At 28.9% G+C, this 25,699-nt stretch overlaps 1 protein-coding gene across 18 annotated transcripts in view; it reads left to right on the top strand.

Annotated features, from left to right (window-relative positions):
- LOC135959756 (uncharacterized) overlaps positions 1–25,699 on the top strand; it is a 99,923-nt gene that overhangs the window by 41,897 nt on the left and 32,327 nt on the right. For 5 of the 18 annotated variants that reach the window (XM_065510805.1, XM_065510804.1, XM_065510798.1 and 2 more), the window contains exons 1-3: positions 17,393–17,602; positions 22,790–23,304; positions 23,429–23,551. In XM_065510805.1, the coding sequence (XP_065366877.1) occupies positions 22,846–23,304; positions 23,429–23,551 (582 nt within the window). In that variant the 5' untranslated portion in view covers positions 17,393–17,602; positions 22,790–22,845. Of the gene's footprint in view, positions 1–17,380; positions 17,603–22,789; positions 23,305–23,428; positions 23,552–25,699 lie in introns of those variants that run through there. The other 13 variants (XM_065510814.1, XM_065510811.1, XM_065510799.1 and 10 more) reach the window with 8 other exon arrangements.

Here is a 25,699-nt window from a genome sequence, read left to right as displayed (position 1 = left end):
ACGTAGTGAACTACCACGTAAACCAACCTTGGCGCAATTTCATCCCAATCGGAAGACATCGATTTCAAAAGTTGGTTCACTTGACATGAAATCCTCCATCTACTTGTGTGGGGCTAAGATGTGTTACAAAAATATAGGCAAAATCAATAAACTCACCATCTTTCTTGATTGTAAGTTTAAAACTCTGTCCAATTTTTAATAGGTATTTAAACTATTTTAATTGCTAATTTTTATAAATGATCTGAAATTCCAAGCTGAGTGCAGTTTTGTATAGCTTAGTATATTTTTAATAAGTCATTTTACCAGCCTCGAACCAAATATGGTACCAGAGGGTAAAACTTCTAAAATTCCCATTTGTATATATTTAATCCCCTTTAATTCCCAGTGGAACAACAAATGATTTCCATTGTATATTATCATTACACAACAGTTGCATCTCAATCCAGGATACACCCTGAGCTCATGCAACTCGTTCTCAATTTGTCGTCTCCAAGTATATGCAGGTCTCCTAGTATATTTGGGGTTATATTCAACGGACTGTCTAGTTATATCGTTAGCTGGCTTTCTCATTGTGTGTCAACCAAATTTAAGCGATCGTGATTTGACCTGATTTGTTCTGTTCCACAAATCTTGATTTGATATCCTGGCTGGCCAGAATATTCTAAGTATACGCCTGAGACAACGGTTTACAAAAGCTTGCATAGTAGGTACTCATTTCGCGACTAGATATATTCCATGTTTCTCAGCCATATAGAAGCACAGATGTCACATTGCTGTTAAAAACCTTGACTTTGGTGTGAGTTGTGAGCAAAGGGGAAGTGTTGTCGAGTTTAAATTTTAAATCTGGACCTCATGATCCCACCAGTAGCTGGGGCAGGGGTCCCCAAAGTAGGCCACCACAGGTATGGTCAATTTTAAAAATTATCCTATTTCTTCGTTTGTGATCCGATTTCAAAAAAATTACATATATAGAATCTTCTCATCGAGCACTACATAAAACCTCGTCGATATAGATATTCGCATTTGAAAATTAAATTTTCAACATTTTTACCAACCCTACTCCAGTTTTTTGATGACCGCGGTTCCAAATATTTCCCGATTTTCAGATGTTTACATCAAATAAAGAAAGAATTGTTTTAAAATCATGACTGAGTCCAAAGTTACATGCATTTGATTTTAAAAAAATTAAAAAGGAGATATTTTTTTTGGTAAAAAAGTACTTCTTTCTTTTTAAGTTATCTAAAAAATTTCTAAAAGGATGTATAATGAATTTGTACTTTTTGAAAAGTACGAAATATTTCAAATGAAAAAAAATTTATAATTTCTGATACCGAGGGGACCAGGGCCATTAAAAAAACGCCTATTTTTCTTTTAAAATTCAACTTTAGGGCAAAAATTCTCAAATCGCATAGTCGATATCAAAATATAGTAACCCATTTTATATGGCCCAATATGTTCTTAATTATTTTGTAAAGGGTTCCGATAACCCCGCCCCTAGTATGGATATTATAGCCAAAAAAACGAAAATATCCCATTTTTGGAATTTTTAAATACTTTTTTGGGAATTGCGGGATTCGTGATTACAAATTTGTTTTTATTTTTCCATTTTTAATAAAAAAAAATCTATATAAGTGTAAAATTTCATTGAAAAATATTCATAAATAAAAATTGTATTACAATTTGAATCTATGCAAAAACTTAATAAAAAGCATTTTTTGTCATATTTTTCAAAAAAGTATTCCATGAATTTTTTAATTGTCCAAAGTTATATACATTATTGAAAAGTAGACAAAATACTCTATCCATTGATATATAACATGTCTACCTTATGTTTTTTACGTGGCAAATTAATAAGGGAAAACTTAACAACTCGCACAGAATATACCTAACATATAAAGTCATAAAAAAGCATGTGGCCTACGTAACAACATTTTTATGAATGTAAATAACAGTGCTAGGTATGTATATTCTCTGCGAGTTGTTAAGTTTTCCCTAATTAATTTGTCACGTAAAACACATAAGGTAGACGCGTCGTTAGGGTGTAAGGATTATGTCTACTTTCAGAATCTCAGGAGGTATTCCATTAGGGCCGATATTTATATCGTTCTTTACGTTATTTATGTGATGCATTGAATCGCAATCACATATTGTTGTAGATACCGTCGGATTGACCGACAACAGTTGATTCTCCCATTACTCTAGCTATTGATCATTGGCATATATCAGTTCGCCCTGATCATTCCTCAAAGGTTTTATAGTGTGTACTACCTACAAAATTTATTAGCTATATGTTAAATTATTTAGATCAATAATACATATTTAGATCAAACTACCAAAAGGATTTGATAAGATTTGAAGTCATATCTATGTTCTATATCAAAGAGCGATCTAGAGTATCTATTTATAGATCAAATGATCCCTCAATGTTACGATCAACTTTCTGTTAAGCCGTCTTAACAGATCGAGCATTATAATAGGCATGCCAATAAAATAAATATGTATGGGTCTGTCTGGTTTTGATATAAAGGCTTGGACCTTGTTTCCCCAGACGTCTTGAAAAGTTTCGAATAATTAAAAAATCAAATATTTATAAATCATGCCAACCACTTAGTATGTTTATTTGCTAAATAATTATTAATAATTTGTTGTCCATTTTTTTTTAATTAAAAATATTTTTCAACAACTATTTATAAATCTAGTTTTCTATATAAAAAAATCAATAATTTAATAATGTTAATATTCTTAACTTTAAATATGTACAAATACCAAGAAAACAAACAAATACTAATAGTAAATTAAACAAAACTAATAATAATAAAATTAAATAAATAAAACACTCCCCTGGCAATAATTACAGCTGTAGACAAACAAAAAAAACACTAAAATGACATTTTGGTCTTACGGGCGATTAATTTATTTAATATGCCGACTATTTTGGCATGTTCGATATAAATTTTGTATAGAAAATTCAATTTAGTTCGGCGACCAAAAAAAAAAGATTAATGGAGACCAAATAAGTCTCAAAGTTTAAATAAATACAAAATTTATTTTTATGTATTACGATTTGCTTGCAGCTAAATTTGCAACTCACAACAATGATACGTCGGTAATTCATTTAAAAAAGACTCTTACAAGAGTATAAAAAAATTGTACTTTTTTATTGTTCAAAAATACATTTTTAATTCAAGAAGTTCATTTACCTTCTATATTTTACAGAAAGAATAATGTTTGTATTGTATTATTTTGTGATATTGCGGTATATGTTAGTAGGTAAGAGCATGTAGCAGAGATGAGAAAGAAAAATTGGAAATAGTACCAGGGAAATGGGAAAATTAGAACTATATTGGTATACAGATGACTTTAAACAGCTATAAAAAGTCCTTCCACAATTAAAGTACCAATGGAAACTAGTTTTAAGTACCAACGAAATCAAAAAGATCGGAAGAACTAGAATTAGTACCAATTCTACCAAATAGAGTTTTAAATTCTGTCCAAAATCAGTACCAAATATTGGTACATTTTTAATCCCTGCCCAGAAAGTTTGTCTCTAGAAATCGTTTTACTCATTTGCATATGAGTTTTTGTGAAATTTATTTCTCTTCATAATAAGTATGTATGTATTTCATTGAAATTGTATTTAAATAAAATGCACTTACTTGACTTGTATCTAACTATGTATATGCAATTGTAGCATGTAGATACTCCATTCTAGTCAACTTTGCTCCATTCATGTCTACCTAGTTAAACAAATTTTGTTCACAAACAATTTATTGCAGCAACACGTTTCATATTGTGTTGCCTTCTTTTTATATCTATGTACAAGTATTTTCTATATTTAACTGTCTTTATAACGGTTCTCTTTCGTTTGAAAGTGACACTATTAAAATTATTTAAAACATTTGCAAAAATGTATGTACACTGCTCTGGTGGCATGCAGAAATTTTCAAAACTACGACTATTGTAAGCGAGTAGGTACTTGTAGCGAATTTGGTGTGAGATTGTTTCACAGCCTTATAGAGTTTTATGCAAATTCATTGTAGAAACGAGGGTGGAATGAAAAGTTATTATAAAATGTGACTATAGAAACAAATGAGATTGTAAACAAATGAGAAGTGTATGAATACACTTTGACATACAGACAGACTGCCAGAAAGACAGACGGACGGACATCGCCCTCCCCATGGTGGTATAAAAAAGTACAAATTTCTAAAGAAATTGTTTTGGTATTTTGAGCTATTAAGTGACAATGTAATATAAACTTTTCCATATATTCACTTAATAGCTCAAAATACCAAAACAATTTCTTTAGAAATTTGTACTTTTTTATACCACCATGGGTAGGGCGATGTCCGTCTGTCTTTCTGGCTGTCTTTCTTTGGTTAGAATCGGTCCATTATTTCTCCTAGCCCCCATACGATTGCCCTATCTGAAAATAATTAAGCTCTCATTATATTGATATCCAAACCAAATTCAGCAAAAATAAGTTTTATATAAGCCTAACTCGCACCGCCAAATTTTGTGATGATCGGTTCAAAATTAGTCATAGCTCCCATATAAGACCCACTTTCGAAAATCACTTTAAACAGCATAAATCTCTTAAAAATGTTGGTATTCCAATTTAACACAAATAAGATGTATCATTACACCAAATTGTGTAACGATCGGTCCATAATTAGTCATAGCTCCCATATAAGACCCACTTCCGAAAATCATTTTAACGAGTATGATATCGTAAACATGTTGGTATTCAAATAAAATTCAACAAAAATAAGTTTCATATTTATAGAAGACATGCCATTTAATTTTAAAAGAAAACTATTCTTGGTGTAGCATATGGTCGAGCTTGACCGATTATACTTTCCTACTTGTTTTAGTATTAGGTGTATGACTTATAAATGTGAGGGTCTAGCCAGATTTCAGCAGTTCATAATAGATAGGACCCTTTTGCTTCCACCAAATACAAAGCATTACCTTAGCATCTTGGATATTTGGCTTTGTTGTCGATTGGCCGGACTTCACATATCTTACGATCTCTTACGCTTCGGGTTATCGTTATGAATTAATTTTTCATCGCAAGTAATGATTTGGTGTAAAGGTATTTCAAGGTCTCTCGGCTTCAATTTCCCTGCTTTTGGATTAACCCTGCTGCTCGCTAACGTTTTGAAATTGCTAATTGAGTAGCTCCCAATGATTTTTCAAATTTTTCTTGAGTTTGACAATAGTTTACATGGAGTAATGCCTCCAGTTCTTGGTCGTTTGGCTGGTCTGGGCAATATTTGTCTTCCGTGTAAAAATCATCACAAACCATCTCTCAAACGTTGAAATCGATGGAAAATTAAGTCGGAGTTCGCGTTACGGTCATTGGAGATTGTTAACCCACCATGATCAATGATTTTTTGTTTGAAAATATGGATGAGATGTGGTTTCATCAGGATGGCGTTACGTGCCATGGTTATCGTCAAAATTTGACGATAACTTGATTTCGAGAAATGGACCTATCAATTGTCCTCCACCTCTCGTTATTTCCTGTGGGGCCACTCGAAGTCACTGGTTTATGCTGATAAACCAGCAACAATTAAAGCCTTGGAGGCCATCATTGTTCGTGTTATTCGTGACATACGGCCAGCAAAAAATGGCACTAAATTGGACGTTCAGAATGTGCTTCGTCAAGAACAGGGGTGAACATGTGCCCAAAAGCAATTTCAAAAGTTAGTGCCATATACTGATCTTGCGAATAAAAAGATTTGTTGATTTAAATTTACTTTTTTTATACCCTTAACCTTCGTGAGAAGGGTATATATAAGTTTGTCATTCCGTTTGCAAGTATATATATTCTGGATCGTTATAGATAACGAAGTCGATATAGCCATGTCCGTCTGTATGTTGAAATAAACTTTCCGTAGCCCCCAAATAACTTACAAACATGATTGATACATCAATATATTCTTCCGGCTCTATTACTATTTAAAATCGAGTTACTATTAAAATCGAGAAACTATTTAAAATCGAGAAAATCGGCCCACAAATGGCGGAGATATAAGGAAAAAATGGGAACAACCTCGATTTTTGGCCTATCATTGATCTATATCTGGATTAGTAAGTCATTAATATAGACAATATGGATATCTAATGATAAAATCGGGAAAAATATATTTTAACCCGAATTTTTTTTTATCAAAACATTTTTTTTTCACTAATAAATTTAAAAAAAAATAAAAAATTTGAAAAATTAATAAAAAAATTTTAAAAAAATTAAAAAAAAACAGTTTCAAAAAAAAATTGTTTAAAAAATGTTGAATTTTTTTTTTAAATTTTCAAAAGCATTTTTGAATTTTTTTTTTAAGTTTTGATTAACTAAAAATATTTAGAATTTTGTATTTTAAATTACATATAATTTAGTGAAGATCACAGCCGAATATAGCTCTCCTCTTACTTGTTTGTATTATTTTTTACAATTTCAAGTACTATAGGGCTTAAGAAAACTGTCTTACTTATTTAAAATATGCTGATATAAACAACTACGATTAAAGCTAAAATATGATTATATAAACATCTAGATTTAAAACTGAAATAGTACTAATAAAAACAATGGATGCAGCTATAATATGACAATATTAACGTCTAAGATTGAAGCTAAAATATGACTGTATAAACAATTACAATTAAAGCTAAAATATGACTATATAAACAACTAGGAATAAAGCTAGAATATGACTGAAAAAACAACTATGATTGTAGCTAAAATATATAGCTATGATTAAGGCTAAATTGTGACAATATGGACAACTGTGATTGGAGCTAAATATGGCTCACTACGATTAAATCCAATAATAACTATATAAGCAATTAGATTGCCCCTAAAATTTGAATATGTAACCAACTATGGTTGCAGCTAAAATATGATAGTATAAACGAATATTAGAAAATCAAAAATATGGCTATATAAACAACTACGATTAAAGCTAAAATATGCCCATTTAAGCTAATAGTATTAAAGCTAAAATATAACTATAACAGATTCTAATGAAACTAAAATACTTATGTATGAATAACTACGATTAAAGGAAAAATATGACTATATCAACAACTACTATTGAAGCTAAAATATGACAATGTAAACATTTACCAGTTAAGCTAAAATATTTGAAATAAAGTTAATGAATCCCTTCCTTTAATTCGCTATGCTGTTGAGCATATTAAAACCATAAGCAAAATAGGTCAATAATCTAATGTTATGGAGACTATAATTTAACACTTTTCAATTACTAATTTCATGCTTTAGACAGTTTTAATGATCAAATTATTTTGTTATTTTTTTGCACAACAAAAATTATAGACACAAAATTTATGGCTGATATGTGTTTAACAAAAGCCCACAAAAAAATTGTGCAGAAAATTTGAAAAAAAAACAATTTAATTTAAAACGTTCATTGTTTTTAGCGATGGATGATGATGGTGTTGGGGATGTTGATGATGATGATGAATTTTACAGAGTACAATGACGATGTCATTGATGTTGCTGGTGATGATGATGACAATATGGCTGTGAATGTCGCTATTTGCTTTGAAGCGTAACATAGCTTTTTTATAAACAAAAGACTTTGACACATAGAAAAGTACTAGTACTATTTAGTACAAGTAACAACAATGTGGTACTAAATTGAAATATAGTCAGTCAAATGCCTACATACTTACATACAGTGTGTAGTAAATGTGTTTTAGTCATTTTTGTATTTATTTTTAAAAGTTCATATACTTTTTCTCTCACACTTACTTATGTATCTGCTTTTAATTCATTTCAGAATTTTCTTTCTATTTTTAAGTTTCTTTTTTTTTAAATACATCACTTAAACCATGATATTAAAATTTTGTAGCCGCTTTAACTACAACTTAACTGGTTTTGAAATTGTGTAAATTAAAACCATTGTTTAAAGATTAATGACCTTAAAATAAGAAGCTTTCCCAAGATTTGCTAAAGACAGAGAGTGAAAAACTAGATACACTCAAAGAAAATAAAAATAAGTAGCAATCAAAATGTTTAATCTCAGTTTTAATAATAAATATACTCAAATTTAAGCTGATATAATTGATTATTAAACTTTTCTTTAAAAGGAGGTGCAAAAGATCACTTAGCGATCTTTTCTTTTTTTTAATTTGCTGCAATTTACTGTCTATTATCAGTTTTACAGATTTCATTTAATATTTTAAACTAAATGGAAATTTCTTAAACAAATCCGTTTTGCTGCAATAATAATAAATCTGTTAAATTTACAAATCGTTAGTGTAAACAAACAAAACAACCTCAACAAATTGTAAACACCACAAATTTTGTTTTAATTAAATTATAAGTGATTCATTTTATGGCTAAGCAGCTGTTGAATGTTTCCACCAAACTATTAAAATGAAAACTTTAAATTATTTTTGGTTTACTTTATGAAATACAAACAAAAATAATGATTTGTTAAGTATTCTCTTTTAAATGCTCTCTCTGTATATCTCTTAGAATGTTTCTTTTCTAATATTTCTCTGAAATTTCTGATTTTGTGTTTTTTTTATGAAAAACATAAATTTTCTTTATTTTTTTGTTCTAATTTTCAAAACAAAAATAACTTTAGTCTTTGTATGAAGAACCGGAAGAATTATGTTGAGTTTTGTTTTACACCGCATAAATATGAAATCAGGTCAACTTGTTGCTTCACTAAGTCTAAGATGTCTATAAAAAGATATATCTTTTGTACATATTTTAATAATGCAAATGATTTTGAAAAGAATAGAGGCAAATTTTAAAAATTTTGGGATAGATATGGAAGAGGAATGTTTTGTATAGTCCCGAGACTTAAATATGTAAACTATTGGAGGTAAAATAGCGTCAGGTTTTAAAGTGAAAGAATATTAAATATGACAGTATTAGGACATACATATTATAGCAAAAATATGACTATACAAACAACTACTATTGAAATTAAAATATGATTATATCAACATGTAATATAGCAGCTAAAAAATGACTATAAACAAATAACAAATATGAAGCTGAGGTAGGAATATATCAACCACATCTTAAGAAGTTAAAATATGAATATTTAAACCACTACGATTAAAGCTAATGTGACTATATAAACAACAATGATTGAAGCCAAAATATGACTATTTAAATAACTATGATTGAAGCTAAAATAGGGCTATAAAAATAGTATCAATTGAATATGACTATAAACCTACTAAGAGTTAAGCCAAAATATGATTAAACAAACATCTACGATTGAAGCTAAAACCTGACTTATAAATAACTTCGATTAAAGCTCAAACATAACTATATAAACAACTAAAATATAATTATATAAACAAATATGATTAAAGACAAAATATGTCTATATAAATAACTATGATTGAAGCTAAAATATGCTGATATAAACAACTACGATTCAAGCTATAATCAATCTATGATATAGATTCTATATATATACAAATTAATGTATATCTGTTTATTTGTTTGTCTGTGACTTATAGGACACTAAACCACTGGACGGATCCTCTTTTTACTGTCGTTCTTCTATATCTGGAATTAACAATAGGATACTTTTTATTTTGAAATTTCATGTGGGCGTGGCACTTCCCCTTAAAAGTAAATAGTTATTACGGAATATTTGGTGAATCTTGTGAACTATAACTTAAATTTACTTCGGTACCATTATGCGCTTATTGGCTGAAAATGGACGTGGCACCACCTATACCAAGTAAATAGTTATTTTCTAACTAGAACTATAATTGTGAAAGTCTTCAAACTTTACACGAATCAATTTCTTATCAGTGTATAAAGTTTTACCAAAAATGGGACGTATCGGAACAGGGGTTGTGGACACTCTCATACAAAGTAAATAGTTATTTTCGAATATCTGGAGAACTATAATTGTGAAAGTCTTCAAATTTTATATGAATCAATTTCGTATCACTTCATGAAGTTTAACCAAACAAGTAAGAGAGCTATATTCGGCTGTGCCGAATCGTATATACCCTTCACCAAATTATACTTCAAAATACAAATTTTAAATATTTTTAGGTAAAAAAAAAATTTTTTTACAGTTTTTTTTTAATTTTTTGGAAAAAAAATATTTTTAATTGTTATTTAATTTTTTTTTTTTAATTTTAAAATTATTTTTTTTTTAAATTTTAAAAAATTTTTTGGGGTTTTTTAAATTTTTTTTTTTGGGAAAAAAAATTCAGGTTAAAAAATATTTTTTCCGGTTTTGACCGATTGTAGGTCCAACTTACTATTATGGTCTTATATACGTCGTTGCAAAGGTCTTTGAAATATCTATCATTAGATATCCATATTGTCTATATTAATGACTTAGTAATCCAGATATAGGTCAAAAATCGAGGTTGTCCTGTTTTTTTCCTCATATATCAGCCATTTGTGGACCGATTTTGCTGATTTTAAATAGGAAACTTCTCGAAAGCATGTCTGACAGAATTATTGAATTATTAGGGTCTTCAGAAAATTGATTTCAACATACATGAAGGGTATAAAAATGGGAGGTTACATGAATTGGTACAGGGTGAGTCACCTCCCATAAAAATTAAAGAGTTATTTTTAAATATCTCAAGATATTTAAAAATTATTTAAACTTTGTCCGAATACATACATAGCTCTCTCGTTTAACATATACTTTTTTAACTATAAACTTTTTATTTCGTTACGATACGGGTTTTAGCTAATATAACTAGTATATAAACAACTACTATAAAATCTAAAATATAACTATAGAAACAATTACGATTAATGCTGAAATGTGACTATACTAGCGAACCTGGTTGATTTCGCTAATCCAATCATGAGTGTATGACTTAAAAATGCGAGATTTTTTTTAAAATTTTTTGCTTTTATTTGTACAATATAAATTTATTCAAATTATTGAACATTTTCCCATCTTTCTGGCAACTTATGAATTCCAAGCCAATAGAACTACTTATCTTTTGTTATACTCTGTTCTGAAGTGTATTCCAGAGAGAGGGTTCTTCATCAATCGAAACAATGGTCTATAAGGCGGGTGAGGCAAACCTTGCCAACCACTTCATTCTAAATAGCTTTTAACAGGTATTGTAGTGGCTTTCGGTACAGGTTCGCTGTGATGGTCTGATTTCAGATTTCATTAGCTCATAATAGATAGAACCCTTTTGCTCCCACCAATTACAGATGATTGTCCGGACTTCACATACGATCTCTTACGCTTCGGGTTATTGTAATGGATACATTTTTAATCGCATCGAACATTTAGAATCGTCTTTCAATGTCTCTCGGCTTCAATTCGTTTGGTAGATAATTTCTGATAATTCGCTGCTTTTGGATGAATCCTGCTGCTTAAAAACGAAAATTGCTGCTTGAGTAGCTATCATTGATTTAGCAAGCTATTGTTGAGTTTTACAACAATCTTCATGGAGTAATGCCTTCAATTCATGGTTTTCACACCTTTTTGGCCGGCCTGATCGATCTTTGTCTTTCATGTCAAAATCACCACTTCTGAACCATTTCTCAAACACATTCCCCATAAGCGTCGGCGAGCAATCGGTTTACTTCAGCCGTACTTTTTTTTCAAATTAAAGAAGTAAAGCAAAACTTCCCGAATATGACGCTTATTCTACATTTTCGAAGCAAATGTTAGAATAAATTACAGATATGTACCCTTCAAAATGACAAAAAAGGTACATTTGACTTATGAAATTCTATTTTAATTCTAGATCGAATATAAAACCGATAACTTTCGATTTCACGTGACCAGTGTACTTTTTCTGTCGTTTTCAAAACTGATTCCGACAATGATTGGATTCTATGACAACCCCGATAACTTATTAAAAAGAAAGCACCAAAGCTAAAGAAATTCAAGCACTTGAACATTTTATTGGAATTTGACTTGAATGCAAATGTAAATATTAAATCATATGGATTGAATCCATTGTTTCCATTTTACTGGAGAATGATATGGAAATAATGTGTAACACAACTGTAATTCAAGGGTTGAATTACACTTGCTTTCAACTTGAATTCTAGTACAAATGCTTATTGGGACATATCTGGAAATAAAGCTGCTGGTTTTAATATTATTAAAAATATGCCTTGAATCCTGGTGGAACTTGGTTTTGAATATTGTAAATATAAATTGCATATATAATCGTTTTCGTATAATTTGTATAGCCTATACCACTATAGTTTGGAGGGTATATTGCATTTGTGCAGATGTTTGTAACGACCAAAAATATTTAACGATCGATACAGAATCATTTAATGATACCGTGTTGATGTCTGGTCCTGTCAGGTTCACTTTCGAAAAACACTTTACGTGCATAAATCTATTAAAACTATAGGCATCCTAATAATATGCAACATACATAAATAAGTTTTAGTTAGAGAAGACGACACCCACGCTTCTCTATCGTTCCATATATGCCCCTTTTCCGAAAATCACTTTTACGAGCATAAATCACTTACTTTTGGTATCCAAATAAAATTCAACACAAATAAGTTTTATATCTACTTAATTTCAAGACGGTCTGTCTATGATTAATCATAGCTTCCATATAAATCTCTCACGAGAAACTTATTATTGAAATTTTAAAAGAAAACTGTTTTTGCAGTGTAGGGTATTATATTAACGGGCTGACCGGCTTACATTCTTACTTGATGGACATACAAATGTTAAGGTATGCACGTGTGTATATAATTTGATTATAAATAAATAATTTTGCAAAATATCTATTATGAATATATATATTTTTGTATGAATAATCTGATTTTAATTGTCAGCTAAAAATCAAACATAAATTTTCTGCATTAGCGCACAATTATTAAGAGTAGTCACAGTTTATAAGCTTAAAGCGAAATAAACAGTGAGTCATTTACAAAGGCTAAATAATAAAAAAAAAATATTTTAAACAATTTTCTATTATAATTGATTACTATTACTGTTTTCAATACGATTTCAAATTTCTCACACTTGACGTATTTTTCAAAACTCATGTCATCCTAACAAAAACTACATGGAAATTATCAATTACACTCAACTAAATATCGTAAATATCATATTATTAACTAATTAAACATATGAATGTAATTTCAGAGAAATCCAAAACTGCGTAAAAATATTTACTTTATTTTAAAATTATTGGTTTGTTTATTATCTCAATTTTCAATTTGAATAACAGAAAAACTAAAGAAATGAAATTAAAAATAAAAATATAATTTAAATAAGTTATTTACAAATCATTGCACAACTATGTAATTTTATAATAATTGCAAAAATAAAACAAAACAAAAAACTATAAACACACAAATACTAACTAATAGATACATAGATGATAGATAGACAGACAAATAAATGTATTCATAAGATCTCATCATACTAGAGTATCACTAATTTCACTCTAATACAACTAGACAGACGCTATTTGCGATGAAAATTTTGTAAGAAAAAACAATATAATTTTTGTATTTTAAATAATGATTTTAGCTGGTTTATTTCATTTGCAGTTAGTACAAAGATTTGTTTTAGGATTTTCATGTTGCACGAATATCTTGTGTTATTATAATATTGTAAATATACATACGAATATATTTTGTATTTAGTATATAGGTTTTCTATTATGAGACTACACTGCAGGAAAAAAGTGGTTTCGAAAGGTTGATTATGGGTCAGCAACTTGAAGTTATGTTGTATTAAGATAAGTGCTTTTTAAACAATGTTTTTTTATTTTCAAACTAAAATTTGTTATTTGTAATATAAACTTGATTAATACCAATTATTCTTATGCTTTGATATCTGTCATTCAGTTTTGCTTATTTATTACTGTATGTCAAAAAATATTGCGAGATCAAAGTTTATTGACAACGAACAAAGGGAAAAGAAAACCTATATCGACTTACTTTAACAGCAATTTATGGATTTTAGAAAGCGAACATTAGCATTCGTACGATATCAACGAACAGGCCCTAAAAAAATTGGAATATGAAATCTAATTCTCTTTCAAAATGAAAAAAATTCGCAATAAATTATTGTCTGAAATGGGTTGAATAAGCCTTTACTTAATTCAAAATCATTATAAATTTATTATTGCATACTAAAGTTTTAAAGAACATGAGATTAGAACATAAACTTCTAAAATTTGTATAAGCATCGATTATTTTTAATACTCAGATATCTCGCTAGCTTTAAGACCTAATAATAGATCACGATGAAGATAAAGATCTTTTCGAAATCACGATAGCTGTCCCAATATTTTTTTTAAACGGAGTTTGAGTCTATTGGTATTATTACTATGTATATTATTCCAATATTCCAATTTATGTCATAGAGAAAATATACATAGAGTGGCAACTTGAAAAAACTCAAACAAAACAAGTAAGAGAGCTATTTTCGGCTATACCGAATCTTATATACCCTTAACCAAATTATACTTCAAAATAAAAATTTGAAATATTTTTAGGTCAACAAAAAAAATTTTTTTTTTGCCACAGCTGTTTTTTCATTTTTTTGAAAAAAAAATTTCGAATTGTTTTTTTAATTTAAAAAAAACTTTTGGTGAAAAAAAATAAATTCCGGTTAAAAAATATTTTTTCCGATTCTGGCCCATTGTAGGTCCAACTTACTATGGTCTTATATACGTCGTTGCAAAGGTCTTTGAAATATCTATCATTAGATATCCATATTGTCTATATTATTGACTTAGTAACCCAGATATTGGTAAAAAAATTGGTAAAAAAATCGAGGTTTTAAATAGCAACAGAGCCGGAAGAATTCCAGATATTGATGTATGAATCGTGTATGTAAGTTATTTGGGGGCTTCGGAAAGTTGATTTCAACAGACAGACAGACGGACATGACTTAATCGACTCGACGAACATGACTTAATAAGAGTCCAGAATATATATACTTTATAGGATCGGAAATAAAAAATGTTGAAATTACAAACGGAATGACAAATTTATATATACCCTTCTCACGAAGGTAAAGGGTATACAAATTACCACCTAGGTTTTTGACAACTGAGTTAGGTATTTGACAGGAGAGTTTCCGCTCTATGTATATTTTCTCAATGAGTCAGACATTGAGGAACTATCAGAGAAATTGAGTAACTAGGAATTTTTTTGTCGCATACTCTGTTCTGAAGTGAAGTGTATCCTAGAGAGAGCTTTACGAAGCGATCGAAACAAATAGTACTTAGTCGGATGGGGCAAGGTCTGGACTATAAGGCGGGTGAGGCAAAATTTTCTAACCACTTCATTCTAAATAGTTTTTAACAGGTACTGCAACATGTGGCCGAGAGATATCATGATGGAATATTGCAGTTTCATGTCTGGCCGCATATTTTGGCCAATGCTCGCTTCAAACGAATAAGTTGTGTTCGGTACAGGTTTTATATGATGGTCTGGCCAGATTTCAGCAGCTCATAATAGATCAGCTCCGACTAAATACAGATAATTACCTTAGCGCCATGAATATTTGGCTTTCGCTTCGATTCTGATATGTGGCCGGGCTTCAAAAACGATCTCTTACGGTTCGGGTTATTGTAATGGATACATTTTTCATAGCAAGTAATGATTCGATGCGAAAATGATTATCTTTTATTTCAAGCATCATTTCGGACATAAAAAATCGTATTTCAAGGTTTCTCGGCTTCAATACCTTTGATATCCAATTTTGTTGAATCCTGCTGCTCGCAAACGTTTTTAAATTGCAGCTTGAGTTGTCACCAATCATTTTGCAAGCTCTTATTGAGTTTAACAACAATCTTCATGGTGTAATGGCTCCAATTCATGGTCTTTAAACTTTTGTGGCTGGCCTGGGCGATCATTGTCTTCCGTATCAAAATAACTCTTCTGAGCCGAACAAACCATCTCTCGCAAGTTGAAAGCGATGGAAATTAAAGCAAAACCTCCCGCATATGACGCTTTGTTGGCACAAAATTCGACATTTTCGAAGCAAAAAAACTTTGTTGTTTACACTTTAATGTTCAATAACTAAGTGAAAATAAATGACAGATTTGTACCCTCAAATCTATTGTAAACCCCGCATTTTTCAGTCGTACACCATATATTATTCGCATCGGTATTACCGATCATGTTTCCTGTATTACACCGAAGAGTATTGATCTTCTCATTCACTATTTCTCATCAGTTTTCAATACGATTAAGGTTGAGAGTCTGGCTGGCCCATTCTAGGATGGTAATCTATCTTTGCTGCAACCAGTTATTCATAACCTTTGAGGTGTTTTTTACATCGTTGTCATGTTTGGATTCATATTCTCTCGGGTATGTGGCAGAATATTTTGATACATATTTTTACTCATATTCTATCTCATGCGCCCTCCATGCTTATCAGAACCTTGACAGTATCGAAAATGCAAACGTTGATTAGTATACCGACGTCGAGACGTCCGAATTTACCATATTGAATAACATATTTGCGTTTTCTTTTCTGGCATAAATAATGCCTTTATTCTGCCTATTACCCTTCTTTGTGTTCTTTTCTGGTAAGTGTATAATGTGTTATTTTCAAATAATGTTGCCCTAAAACCCCGAAAATATGCTACATGTTTCACCCTTAATTTTCTCCAGAAAATTAAAGTTATCGATACATTTTCTCTAGAAAATCAAAGTTATCGGGAAATATTCTATAGAAAATTATAGTTATCGATAAATTTCCTAGCGCAAATTTAAGTTATCGATATATTTTTAGAGATAATATAAGATGTTGATTCACTTTATAATTATTTATTTCCAATTTCCTTAAACTTTTATTTCAATAGCCACAAAAATCGAAAACAAATCGTTTTACACAGTTGTACAATAAGAATTTGGCATTTGCCGATCAAAAAGTCAAGCAAAAACATCTTAAACAAAAAAAACGAAATTTATGGGAGGGAAACAATCTAAACGATTTTTTTATTTTTATTTTGTTGCAATGCAACAATTTCACATCAAGCCATTTATTTTATTCTTTCTAATGTTTTAATAAAAAAAAAAAAAAAAAAACTTAAACAATTTTCTTATCATGACGTCAGAGGTATGAGGTAGGTGTGTTAACAAACTGTGATGTAATGTTTCAAACCAACAGACAGTTGCCACACATGCCACTTTCAATTAAAAACCGAATACACAATGGCGTAGTTTTCTTTTATTTCTACAGAAAATATTTTTACACAAACTATTGAGTATTTTTTAAGTACCTTGCAAACAGAGTTTGGTGTTATGATGTCGTCATTATTATTTATTTTAATTTCATTCATAATTATCTCTATGATTCGACGCAGTATAAACTATGATCTTAGGTGTGTATGTGTCTCTTGGCCACTTTCGAATGAAAATTGGAAAATTCAATTCAGTTTTCTTTTGATTTTTGAAAGCAAAAATTTTCCGTTTTTTCGCTTTAACGCTTTAAGTTTGTTTTTTTTACGATTTTTCTTTCCTTGCGTTCTGTTTAATTTTTACGATTTCGATATTTATTATTAATTTTGGATTATTTTCCGGTTTTTTTCTTTTGAAATTTAATAATTGAATTTTCAATATTTAATAAAAAAAATTATTTGTTTAAAATTTGTTTTAAAAAAAGTGAGTGTTAATATGAATAATTTAAAGAAATTATTAAATTTGAAATAAAATTTTGTGAAAATATATATTGAAAATTCTAAAAATAGATTTTCGAATTTTGTTGAAAATTGTGTGTATTTGAAGAAAAATTAAAGAGATGCGCTGCCCAGCAAAATGTTTAACAAATGTTTTAGAAAGAGAGAACTCCTTGTTATATGTTAATGGGAGAGTGAGAGTAAACAATGAAACTTTTAATTGGACTGTGACAACATATTTGTGTGTTTGTGTAGAAAAAAGTGGTTACAAGTGGAGAAATATTCATTACTAAGACTAAAAACATGAAGTTAAAGAAAGTTTAACTTTAAAATTAAACAATATTGTGGCGTTTAGTCAAAATCTTATATGTACACTAATCGAACTCAATATTGCTTTCAATTTGCTATTCAAAATTTTAGTAGTTTCACTTCTTATCAATTATTGGCGGAATTAAATCATTAAACAAAACGGAAAAAGTTTTTTATTGTTATGCTTTTATCGGGGATCTACTGAAGTGATATTTGATTCTTCGACCTCTCAAATCAATGATCTGAATCCTAACTTGTTGGTCCTCTTATTACCTCATCTTTATTATGAAACTCTGTTTGCTATTATTAACATATTTTAGCAAATTGTCTTTCAAATCCCCACAAATTTTACTGGGTTACTCATGTACTGCATAGATGTCTATTATTTTCTTATATTTATTTTTTTTCTCCTCTTTCAGATTTATTTCCTCTCTATCAAGTGTTTATTTAAGAAAAATCCCAGATGTATTTGTTCAGTTTCTTTTTTCAAACAATTGCAATAACAAATATTAATTTTTAATAAAAATCTTATTTATTTTTCTATTTGTTTCTTTTGTTTTGCAAATTTTTCTTTTTTTTAGCAAAAGATAATATTTAAATATTTGTTAATTATATGAAAACAACAATACCGCATTATTTATATAATTTGTTAAAAGATTTTTTGTTAAATATTAAAGGAAAACGCAGGATTTTAATAAAAAAAAAAATTAATAAAACTTTACAAAGAATTTGAAAATCTAGTTTGAATATAATGAGATTTGGAAATTGGATTAAAATTTTAAGTACTGTAGAAGATCTAGTAAAATGTGTCCATTTATTTCATTAATTTTTATTAAATTCCTCCTTCTTGTAGTTTAAAAGTTATATTGAATTAAAGTTTTACAAATTGTATGCCTTAATTAAGTGATGCACACTATTTATGAACAAATATTCAATATTTTGCTTTGTTTACATTATGCATTCATACATCAATTCATATTTACATACATATGTATGAATGTATGTATGTTTGTATTTATTTAATTTTGACACTTTGCAAATAATAACAACAACTGGGTGACAGCATTATCAAACGTGTGATATTCAAAATAAATATATGATTTACATACATAAATTTACATTACATATTCAGACACTTTTAGATACAATATGAAAGCAATCACAATTTCCTTTATTTGAGAAAAAAAATATTTATAAAATTTGGCAGTGAATGAAATTTTTGGGTCTAGTCGAATTTGAATGAAAATATTTAATTAAGCCATGATTCAAATCATTATAAATAAAAGCTAAAACTTTGGCCAAAACCGGATAAAATAACCCTTTTACTGTAGAGTTCAAAGGTCAAATTTTTGTTTATTTAAAATTATACATGAACATCAAAATAACCAACCCAGCAAAAACTTACATTTAAAATTCTAATATATTTACTATTCACTTCTTATACATTAGCAAAGTTTTCCAAAAAAATATAAACGATGACTTCAAAAAATATAATTGTTTAGCAAAATGCCAATAGATGCCAATAAAATATGTTTTAAACACTATAGAAAAGGTGGTTAGTAAAGTGACCACTAAACCGCAAAGAGTTAACTCATTATTTTAACACGGTGATGCCATTGGAGGCAAGTAGCAGGGTTTAAAATTAGTTTAATGTTTTTTTACATTTGACTACCGACTGCGCAATAAATATGAATCGTTTTCATATTAATGTGCACAAATACTTGCCAAGTAGTTACCACGTTCGCTTACAAATACGATCTAAAATAAGTCGTTATCACGTTCGCTTACAAATAGGTACTTAAATAAGTAATCCAATATAAATTGTCCCTATAAAATTTTTCTTCATCTACTTCGTAAGAGATAAAAAAAATTAAATTGAATGCAGAAAAATATTTTAAATCAATTTGAATTAACTCAAATGTAATCATTCAAAGATTTATAAAAGAGTTATTACTAAACTACTTCTAAGTAATGCTCATGGTATGAAGAAGTCTTGCAAGTCATCACCATTTGCTGGGAACATTTTAAATTGGCTAGAAAACACTGTTTGATTAAAATTAATGTGCAAAATGAACTTAAGAATATTTTGAAATAGATTTTAAATAAAAAGTTGGAGAGAATTTATTCTTGATTAAATTTTTAAAAACAAATTGTATTAGATCTCTTAACCATTCCATATAGCATTTGTTAATTTAAACGTATTCAATTCATTCTTTTGAAAATTCAAATCCCTTTTTTAAATTTTTTTTTTTTTTAAATTGGATTTTATAAAAAATCTAACTTTTTTGTATTAAAAATCTAATTTATTCATAGGATTTATTTATTTGTAATTCAGACGTATTCTTACATTACTATAAGAATTCACTCAATTAATTTTTGTTTAATTCAAATTTAATTAAATCAATTTTTTCATTAGATTTGAATACAAAAAATTAATGAAAAATATAATTTTTATTTGAAATCATTTTGACCAATTTTTAATTATTCGACTATAGCTTGAATATCGAATAATCCCAAACATTACATATTGAAATTTGAGTTTTAAAAATACAATAATCAAATTATTTTGGTCATAAAAAATCAAAAATATATTATTTTCATTTGATATCAAACAAAATTCTCAAACGTTTCTCAAACTTAAACAGATGTTTATTTAAAAGTTAATTTGAATTTAGTTTGAAACAATAGTATAATTTATATTAATGTTACAAATCTGAAAAAATAAATTTTTGAAAATCTCAAACCTTTGAATTCTGTTTATTTAATAGTTGATAGGTGTTTATTTAAACGTTTTTTGCAGTATGTCCTCCATTTGATATCAAATACAGGATGGGCCATTTTGACAAATTCAGTTTTATGTCTGGAAAAAATTCCACCTCTAGCACTTCGGCATACGTATCTCTTATTATCTTGGCAATGCAGCGCTAAATTTAATTATTCAGAGCACCAGTTGTTTGTGATTTGTTCACTTAAACCAAAACCTAATGGCTTCAGAAATTTGTCCAGTGCTGTTAAATATCAAGAACGTGGCGTCTAATTGACATCGCCAAATCGGGAAATATTGCATGCAAAAACTGAATTGTTTGAACGGATGTGTGGCTCGTGCCACACTGATGTCATTATGTTGAAAAATGCATTGTTTTCGTTCAGTTTTTCCGAAAAGACAATTCGGAAACGCTCCATGATTAAAATTTCCCATGAATGTACTAAATAAATGCCAAAGAATGACAGTTTAATTCATGACATTGCAGCATTTGTTAAACACCATTTATTATTCTCAAATTATTCTCTAACCTAAAAACAAGTTAACGTTAAAACATTCAAAGACAACAATTTGCATGGATTTGTTTTTTTAAACATGATCTTTGATCAACAATGGTGAATCAATAATTTATGTTTACAAAAGATCTTGGGAAAACTGGAGATGGATTAATTTATAACTTCAAAACAAGCGATAAACTTTCCAAATTAAATATTTATGTGTCACATTTCACATCAGTAAGGAAAGCTTAATAATAAAATTAATCCAATCGTTTTCAAACATTTTCAATTGAATATCAAAGAGAAAAGAAAGCTTGAGAATGAAATTGTTTCTCTATTCTTTTTCAAACGTTTGAAATTTGAGAAAGGCTTTGGTTTCAAATCGTTCTCAATTGAATATCAAACCTGAGCAGATCTTCAATTTAACAAAATATAATCTGAATATTTATACATGATCATTTCTTTTCGTGTTATATTTCAATATTTTCCAATTGATTTTGTTTACAAGATAATTCGATTTCGATACGATTCCACTATAACAAAAACTTTAATTTCAAACTTCACAGCTTATTATTCTATAATTCTTATCATATCTTAGAGAAAAGAGAAACGAAAGAAATAAAATTTACAAGTTTCCTGATGTTTTTATAGTTTCCTATAAAATTTCATAAATTTTTATAGACTTTTATCGGTTTACTAATCGAAATATTAAATATAAATTAGTATTTTATACCCCAACATTATCACCAGATTAATTTTGAGTTAGGTTTAGTCGTAAAACCTGAAACACTACAACTCTGACTTAAGAAACGGTTTAGTTAAACATGGAATAAATTTGGCTGATTACAGGGCGTTTTAGCGGCCCTTGTACTGTGACAGCTGATTTGACAGTTCTTGGTTGGCAATTAATCAAGAATTGACTCAAGCCAGAGCAACGTTTGCAAATTGTTAAAATTTATTTTGAAAATCATGTTTTAATACGACAAACTCATCGGTCATAATGTGCATTGTTGGTGCTCATAATAATCGATCAGAGCGATTAATTTGGGAAACTATGGATCGTTTTCGCAATATGTTTACTCGTAACGATAATAAACACAGATGATCCAAATGTATCAATTCGTCATTGATACAATTAAACTTGTTTCCTCACGATCATCGTAATAATTGAAATATTTATAAATCTTACAAAATATGGAAGTATTTCCAAAAATGTTTATATACTTTTAGATAGGTCTTTAAAATAGTTTAAATTTTTTTTACGAATATATGCAAATCTGAGGTATATATTCATTATAGTACCGATTAGACCAACGACTTTGCAAAGAGGGGTACTTTTGTTTGTGGTGAATTTTATCTCGATATCGACATTTATATGATACTTATAGGATTTGAAACAATTTTCGGTTTTATATGGAAGTTGAGGTCAGTTATGGTCCAATTTTTGGGGAATATGGTTGCGATTTATTATTATATGAGTGCAAAAATCTTATTCCGGTAGAAATATTGTATTATAGGGCATATTTTTTATACCTATATTCATCTTTTAAAAATCTTCTTTATAACTCATCAGCTTTTTTTATATTTTCCTAACTATTTCCAGCTACGATGCCCATGGCGCTAACTATTTAAATTCCCCCCCAAACGTTTTAAAATATTATGGATTTAGCCGATCAAGTCGATGATTATATTTGTACATTTGAAGGTCTCGGTGATATAACAATGGATTCATTAGCAATGTTTATATTTATATGGGCCGTATTGGCTCTCTTCTTAGTATGGCTGTGTAAATTTTTATACCAAAAATATGTGCTGAAAGATAAACCCGCCAGTGCCACCAACAGTCGACAGAGTAGTGTTGCACCCGGCGCCGGTGGTATTAAAACCGAAAAACGTCTCTCGGAACCCCGAGAAATACTGGCAAGTAAAAGTGAAATCAAAGATTTACTCACCAAACCGGCGGCAGGTGGCAGTGGACGTGGTAGGACACCGGTAGGTGGTGTGGCTGCGGGAGGACCGGGAGTGCGTAGGCGCATGGTGAGACAGGGTTCGACAGGACCGGAAAATCGTAAAAAGCGTTATGTGCCACCGCCCTCAAATGTTGTTGGACCAGAAACGGTAAGTGTTTTTTTCTCTGTCTAACAAAATATTATAGTTTTATGTTAATTTTATTTTTATTTTAAAATTTAATAGAGTGGTTTTTTGTTGTTTAATGAATTATTGTTATTGTTTCTTTGTTTAGACTTCCGTCACTTGGACTAGCCAAGTTTTTCGTTGGCTTTATAGTGATTTGGTGATTGTTAACGAATTATTAATGTCTTGGGTTATCGCACTTAACGATACTTTGCATAAAAACGAAGAAGAGGTGAGTTTTTATTTAAATTTTACATGTTTTTATTTCTCAAATATAAAATATTTTAAAGTTTAGTGACATCTTAGAAAAGGTGTTAATTAAATGTTATTTTAATAATAAGAAAAGTTGTTCTAGGTAGATTTTTGTAGGCTCTACAAAAATATATATTTGTTTGATAACACAGGTCAACAGCAAAAAAAAAAAATAAATTTTTTACATGAAAATGGCAAATTTTTTGGTTTTTAAAAAATCATGAAAAATCGAAAACGGGTGAAATTGTTTAGATTTATTGCGTTATCGTAAAGCCACATCTAATAGCAACAAAATGAGATATCTATCATAAAAATCTATTGATTTTTTTAGAATTTATTTACAATTAAGTGAATTCGCTCATTTTCACAAAATTTTAGTTTTTAATTTGATATACATAAAATTTAGTAGTTAATGTTCCTCTTTTAAATGATTGAATTTTGAAAACAATTTCCCCATGATATGTACAAATTTTCATATATATATTGCGTTTCAATCGACTCAGTAGTTTCGGAGTTATAATAACAAATTGAAGCAAAAAATATATTTTTTACATGAAAATAGCAAATTTTTTGGTTTTTAAAAAATCATGAAAAATCGAAAACGGCAGAAATTGTTTAGATTTATTGCTTTATCGTAAAGCCACATGTAATAGCAACAAAATGAGATATCCATCATAAAAATCGATTGATTCTTTTAGAATTTATTTACAATTAAGTGAATTCGCTCATTTTCACAAAATTTTAGTTTTTGATTTGATACACATAAAATTTAGTAGTTAATGTTGTTCTTTTAAATGATTGAATTTTGAAAGCATTTTCCCCATGATATGTACAAATTTTCAATTATATATTGCGTTTCAATCGGCTCAGTAGTTTCGGAGTTATAATAACGAATTGAAGCAAAAAATATATTTTTTACATGAAAATAGCAAATTGTTTTGTTTTTAAAAAATCATGAAAAATCGAAAACGTCAGAAATTGTTTAGATTTATTAATTTATCGCAAAGCCAAATGTAATAAGAACAAAATGTGATATCCACCGTAAAAATCGATTGACTCTTTTCGAATTTATTTACAATTAAGTGAATTCGCTCATTTTCACAAAGTTTTAGTTTTTGATTTGATATACATAAAATTGAGTAGTTAATATTGTTCTTTTAAATGACTGAATTTTGAAAACATTTTCCCCATACTATGTACAAATTTTCACCTATATATTGCGTTTCAATCGGCTCAGTAGTTTCGGAGTTATAATAACAAATTGAAGCAAAAAATATATTTTTTACATGAAAATAGCAAATGTTTTGGTTTTTAAAAAATCATGAAAAATCGAAAACGGCAGAAATTGTTCAGATTTATTGCTTTATCGCAAAGCCAAATGTAATAACAACAAAATGAGATATTCAACATAAAAATCGATTGATTATTTTCGAATTTATTCACAATTAAGTGAATTCGCTCATTTTCACAAAATGTTATGTTTAAAAAGCCTCTAAAATTGTTTCGATTTTGTTGGCCTGTGTAGTACTAGATGAAGTTATGGTAAAAATTACCAATATGATTTCGACTGTAAATAAATTTAATTTTCTGTGTCATTTTTTGGGATGTTAACTTTTTATAGCAATTAATTATCAGTAAGTGATAACGATTCTAGAATGAAGATATTTTGTTTAATTTTTCAATCAATTAAAAGGGTCAGGTCATATTTATCTAATAAAAATAAATATTTTTTTATTACAATATTATTTAATGTTGTTATGATCCCAATAACAAGTTAAATGTCAATAAATTGACAAGTGTCATTCGCACGAACGAATAGATGGATGGGATGCATGAATGGCTAAAAAACTTTCTCATTGACATAGACATTATTGAAAGCCAACTGTGACACAAGTCGCAACAAATGGTTACATATATTTATACATGTAATGAACATCTAATGAGTGCATAATGTAAATCAAAACCAAAAGATGATTTGTAACAAAAAGCAAAATGTATTGATACATGTACTATTACTAATATATGGAAAATTTAACCGAGCATGACATGAAAAATTGTAGATACAATGCCACGGACCAAATACTTAAGCAAGTAGTCAACAACTATAAGTTGTAAATGAAATACTGAG

This window comes from Calliphora vicina, chromosome 5 (assembly GCF_958450345.1).
Source record: "Calliphora vicina chromosome 5, idCalVici1.1, whole genome shotgun sequence".
NCBI classification, from domain to species: Eukaryota; Metazoa; Arthropoda; class Insecta; order Diptera; family Calliphoridae; genus Calliphora; species Calliphora vicina.
The sequence above is the reverse complement of the archived record's forward strand: the minus strand, read 5'-3'. Positions and strand labels throughout refer to the sequence as shown.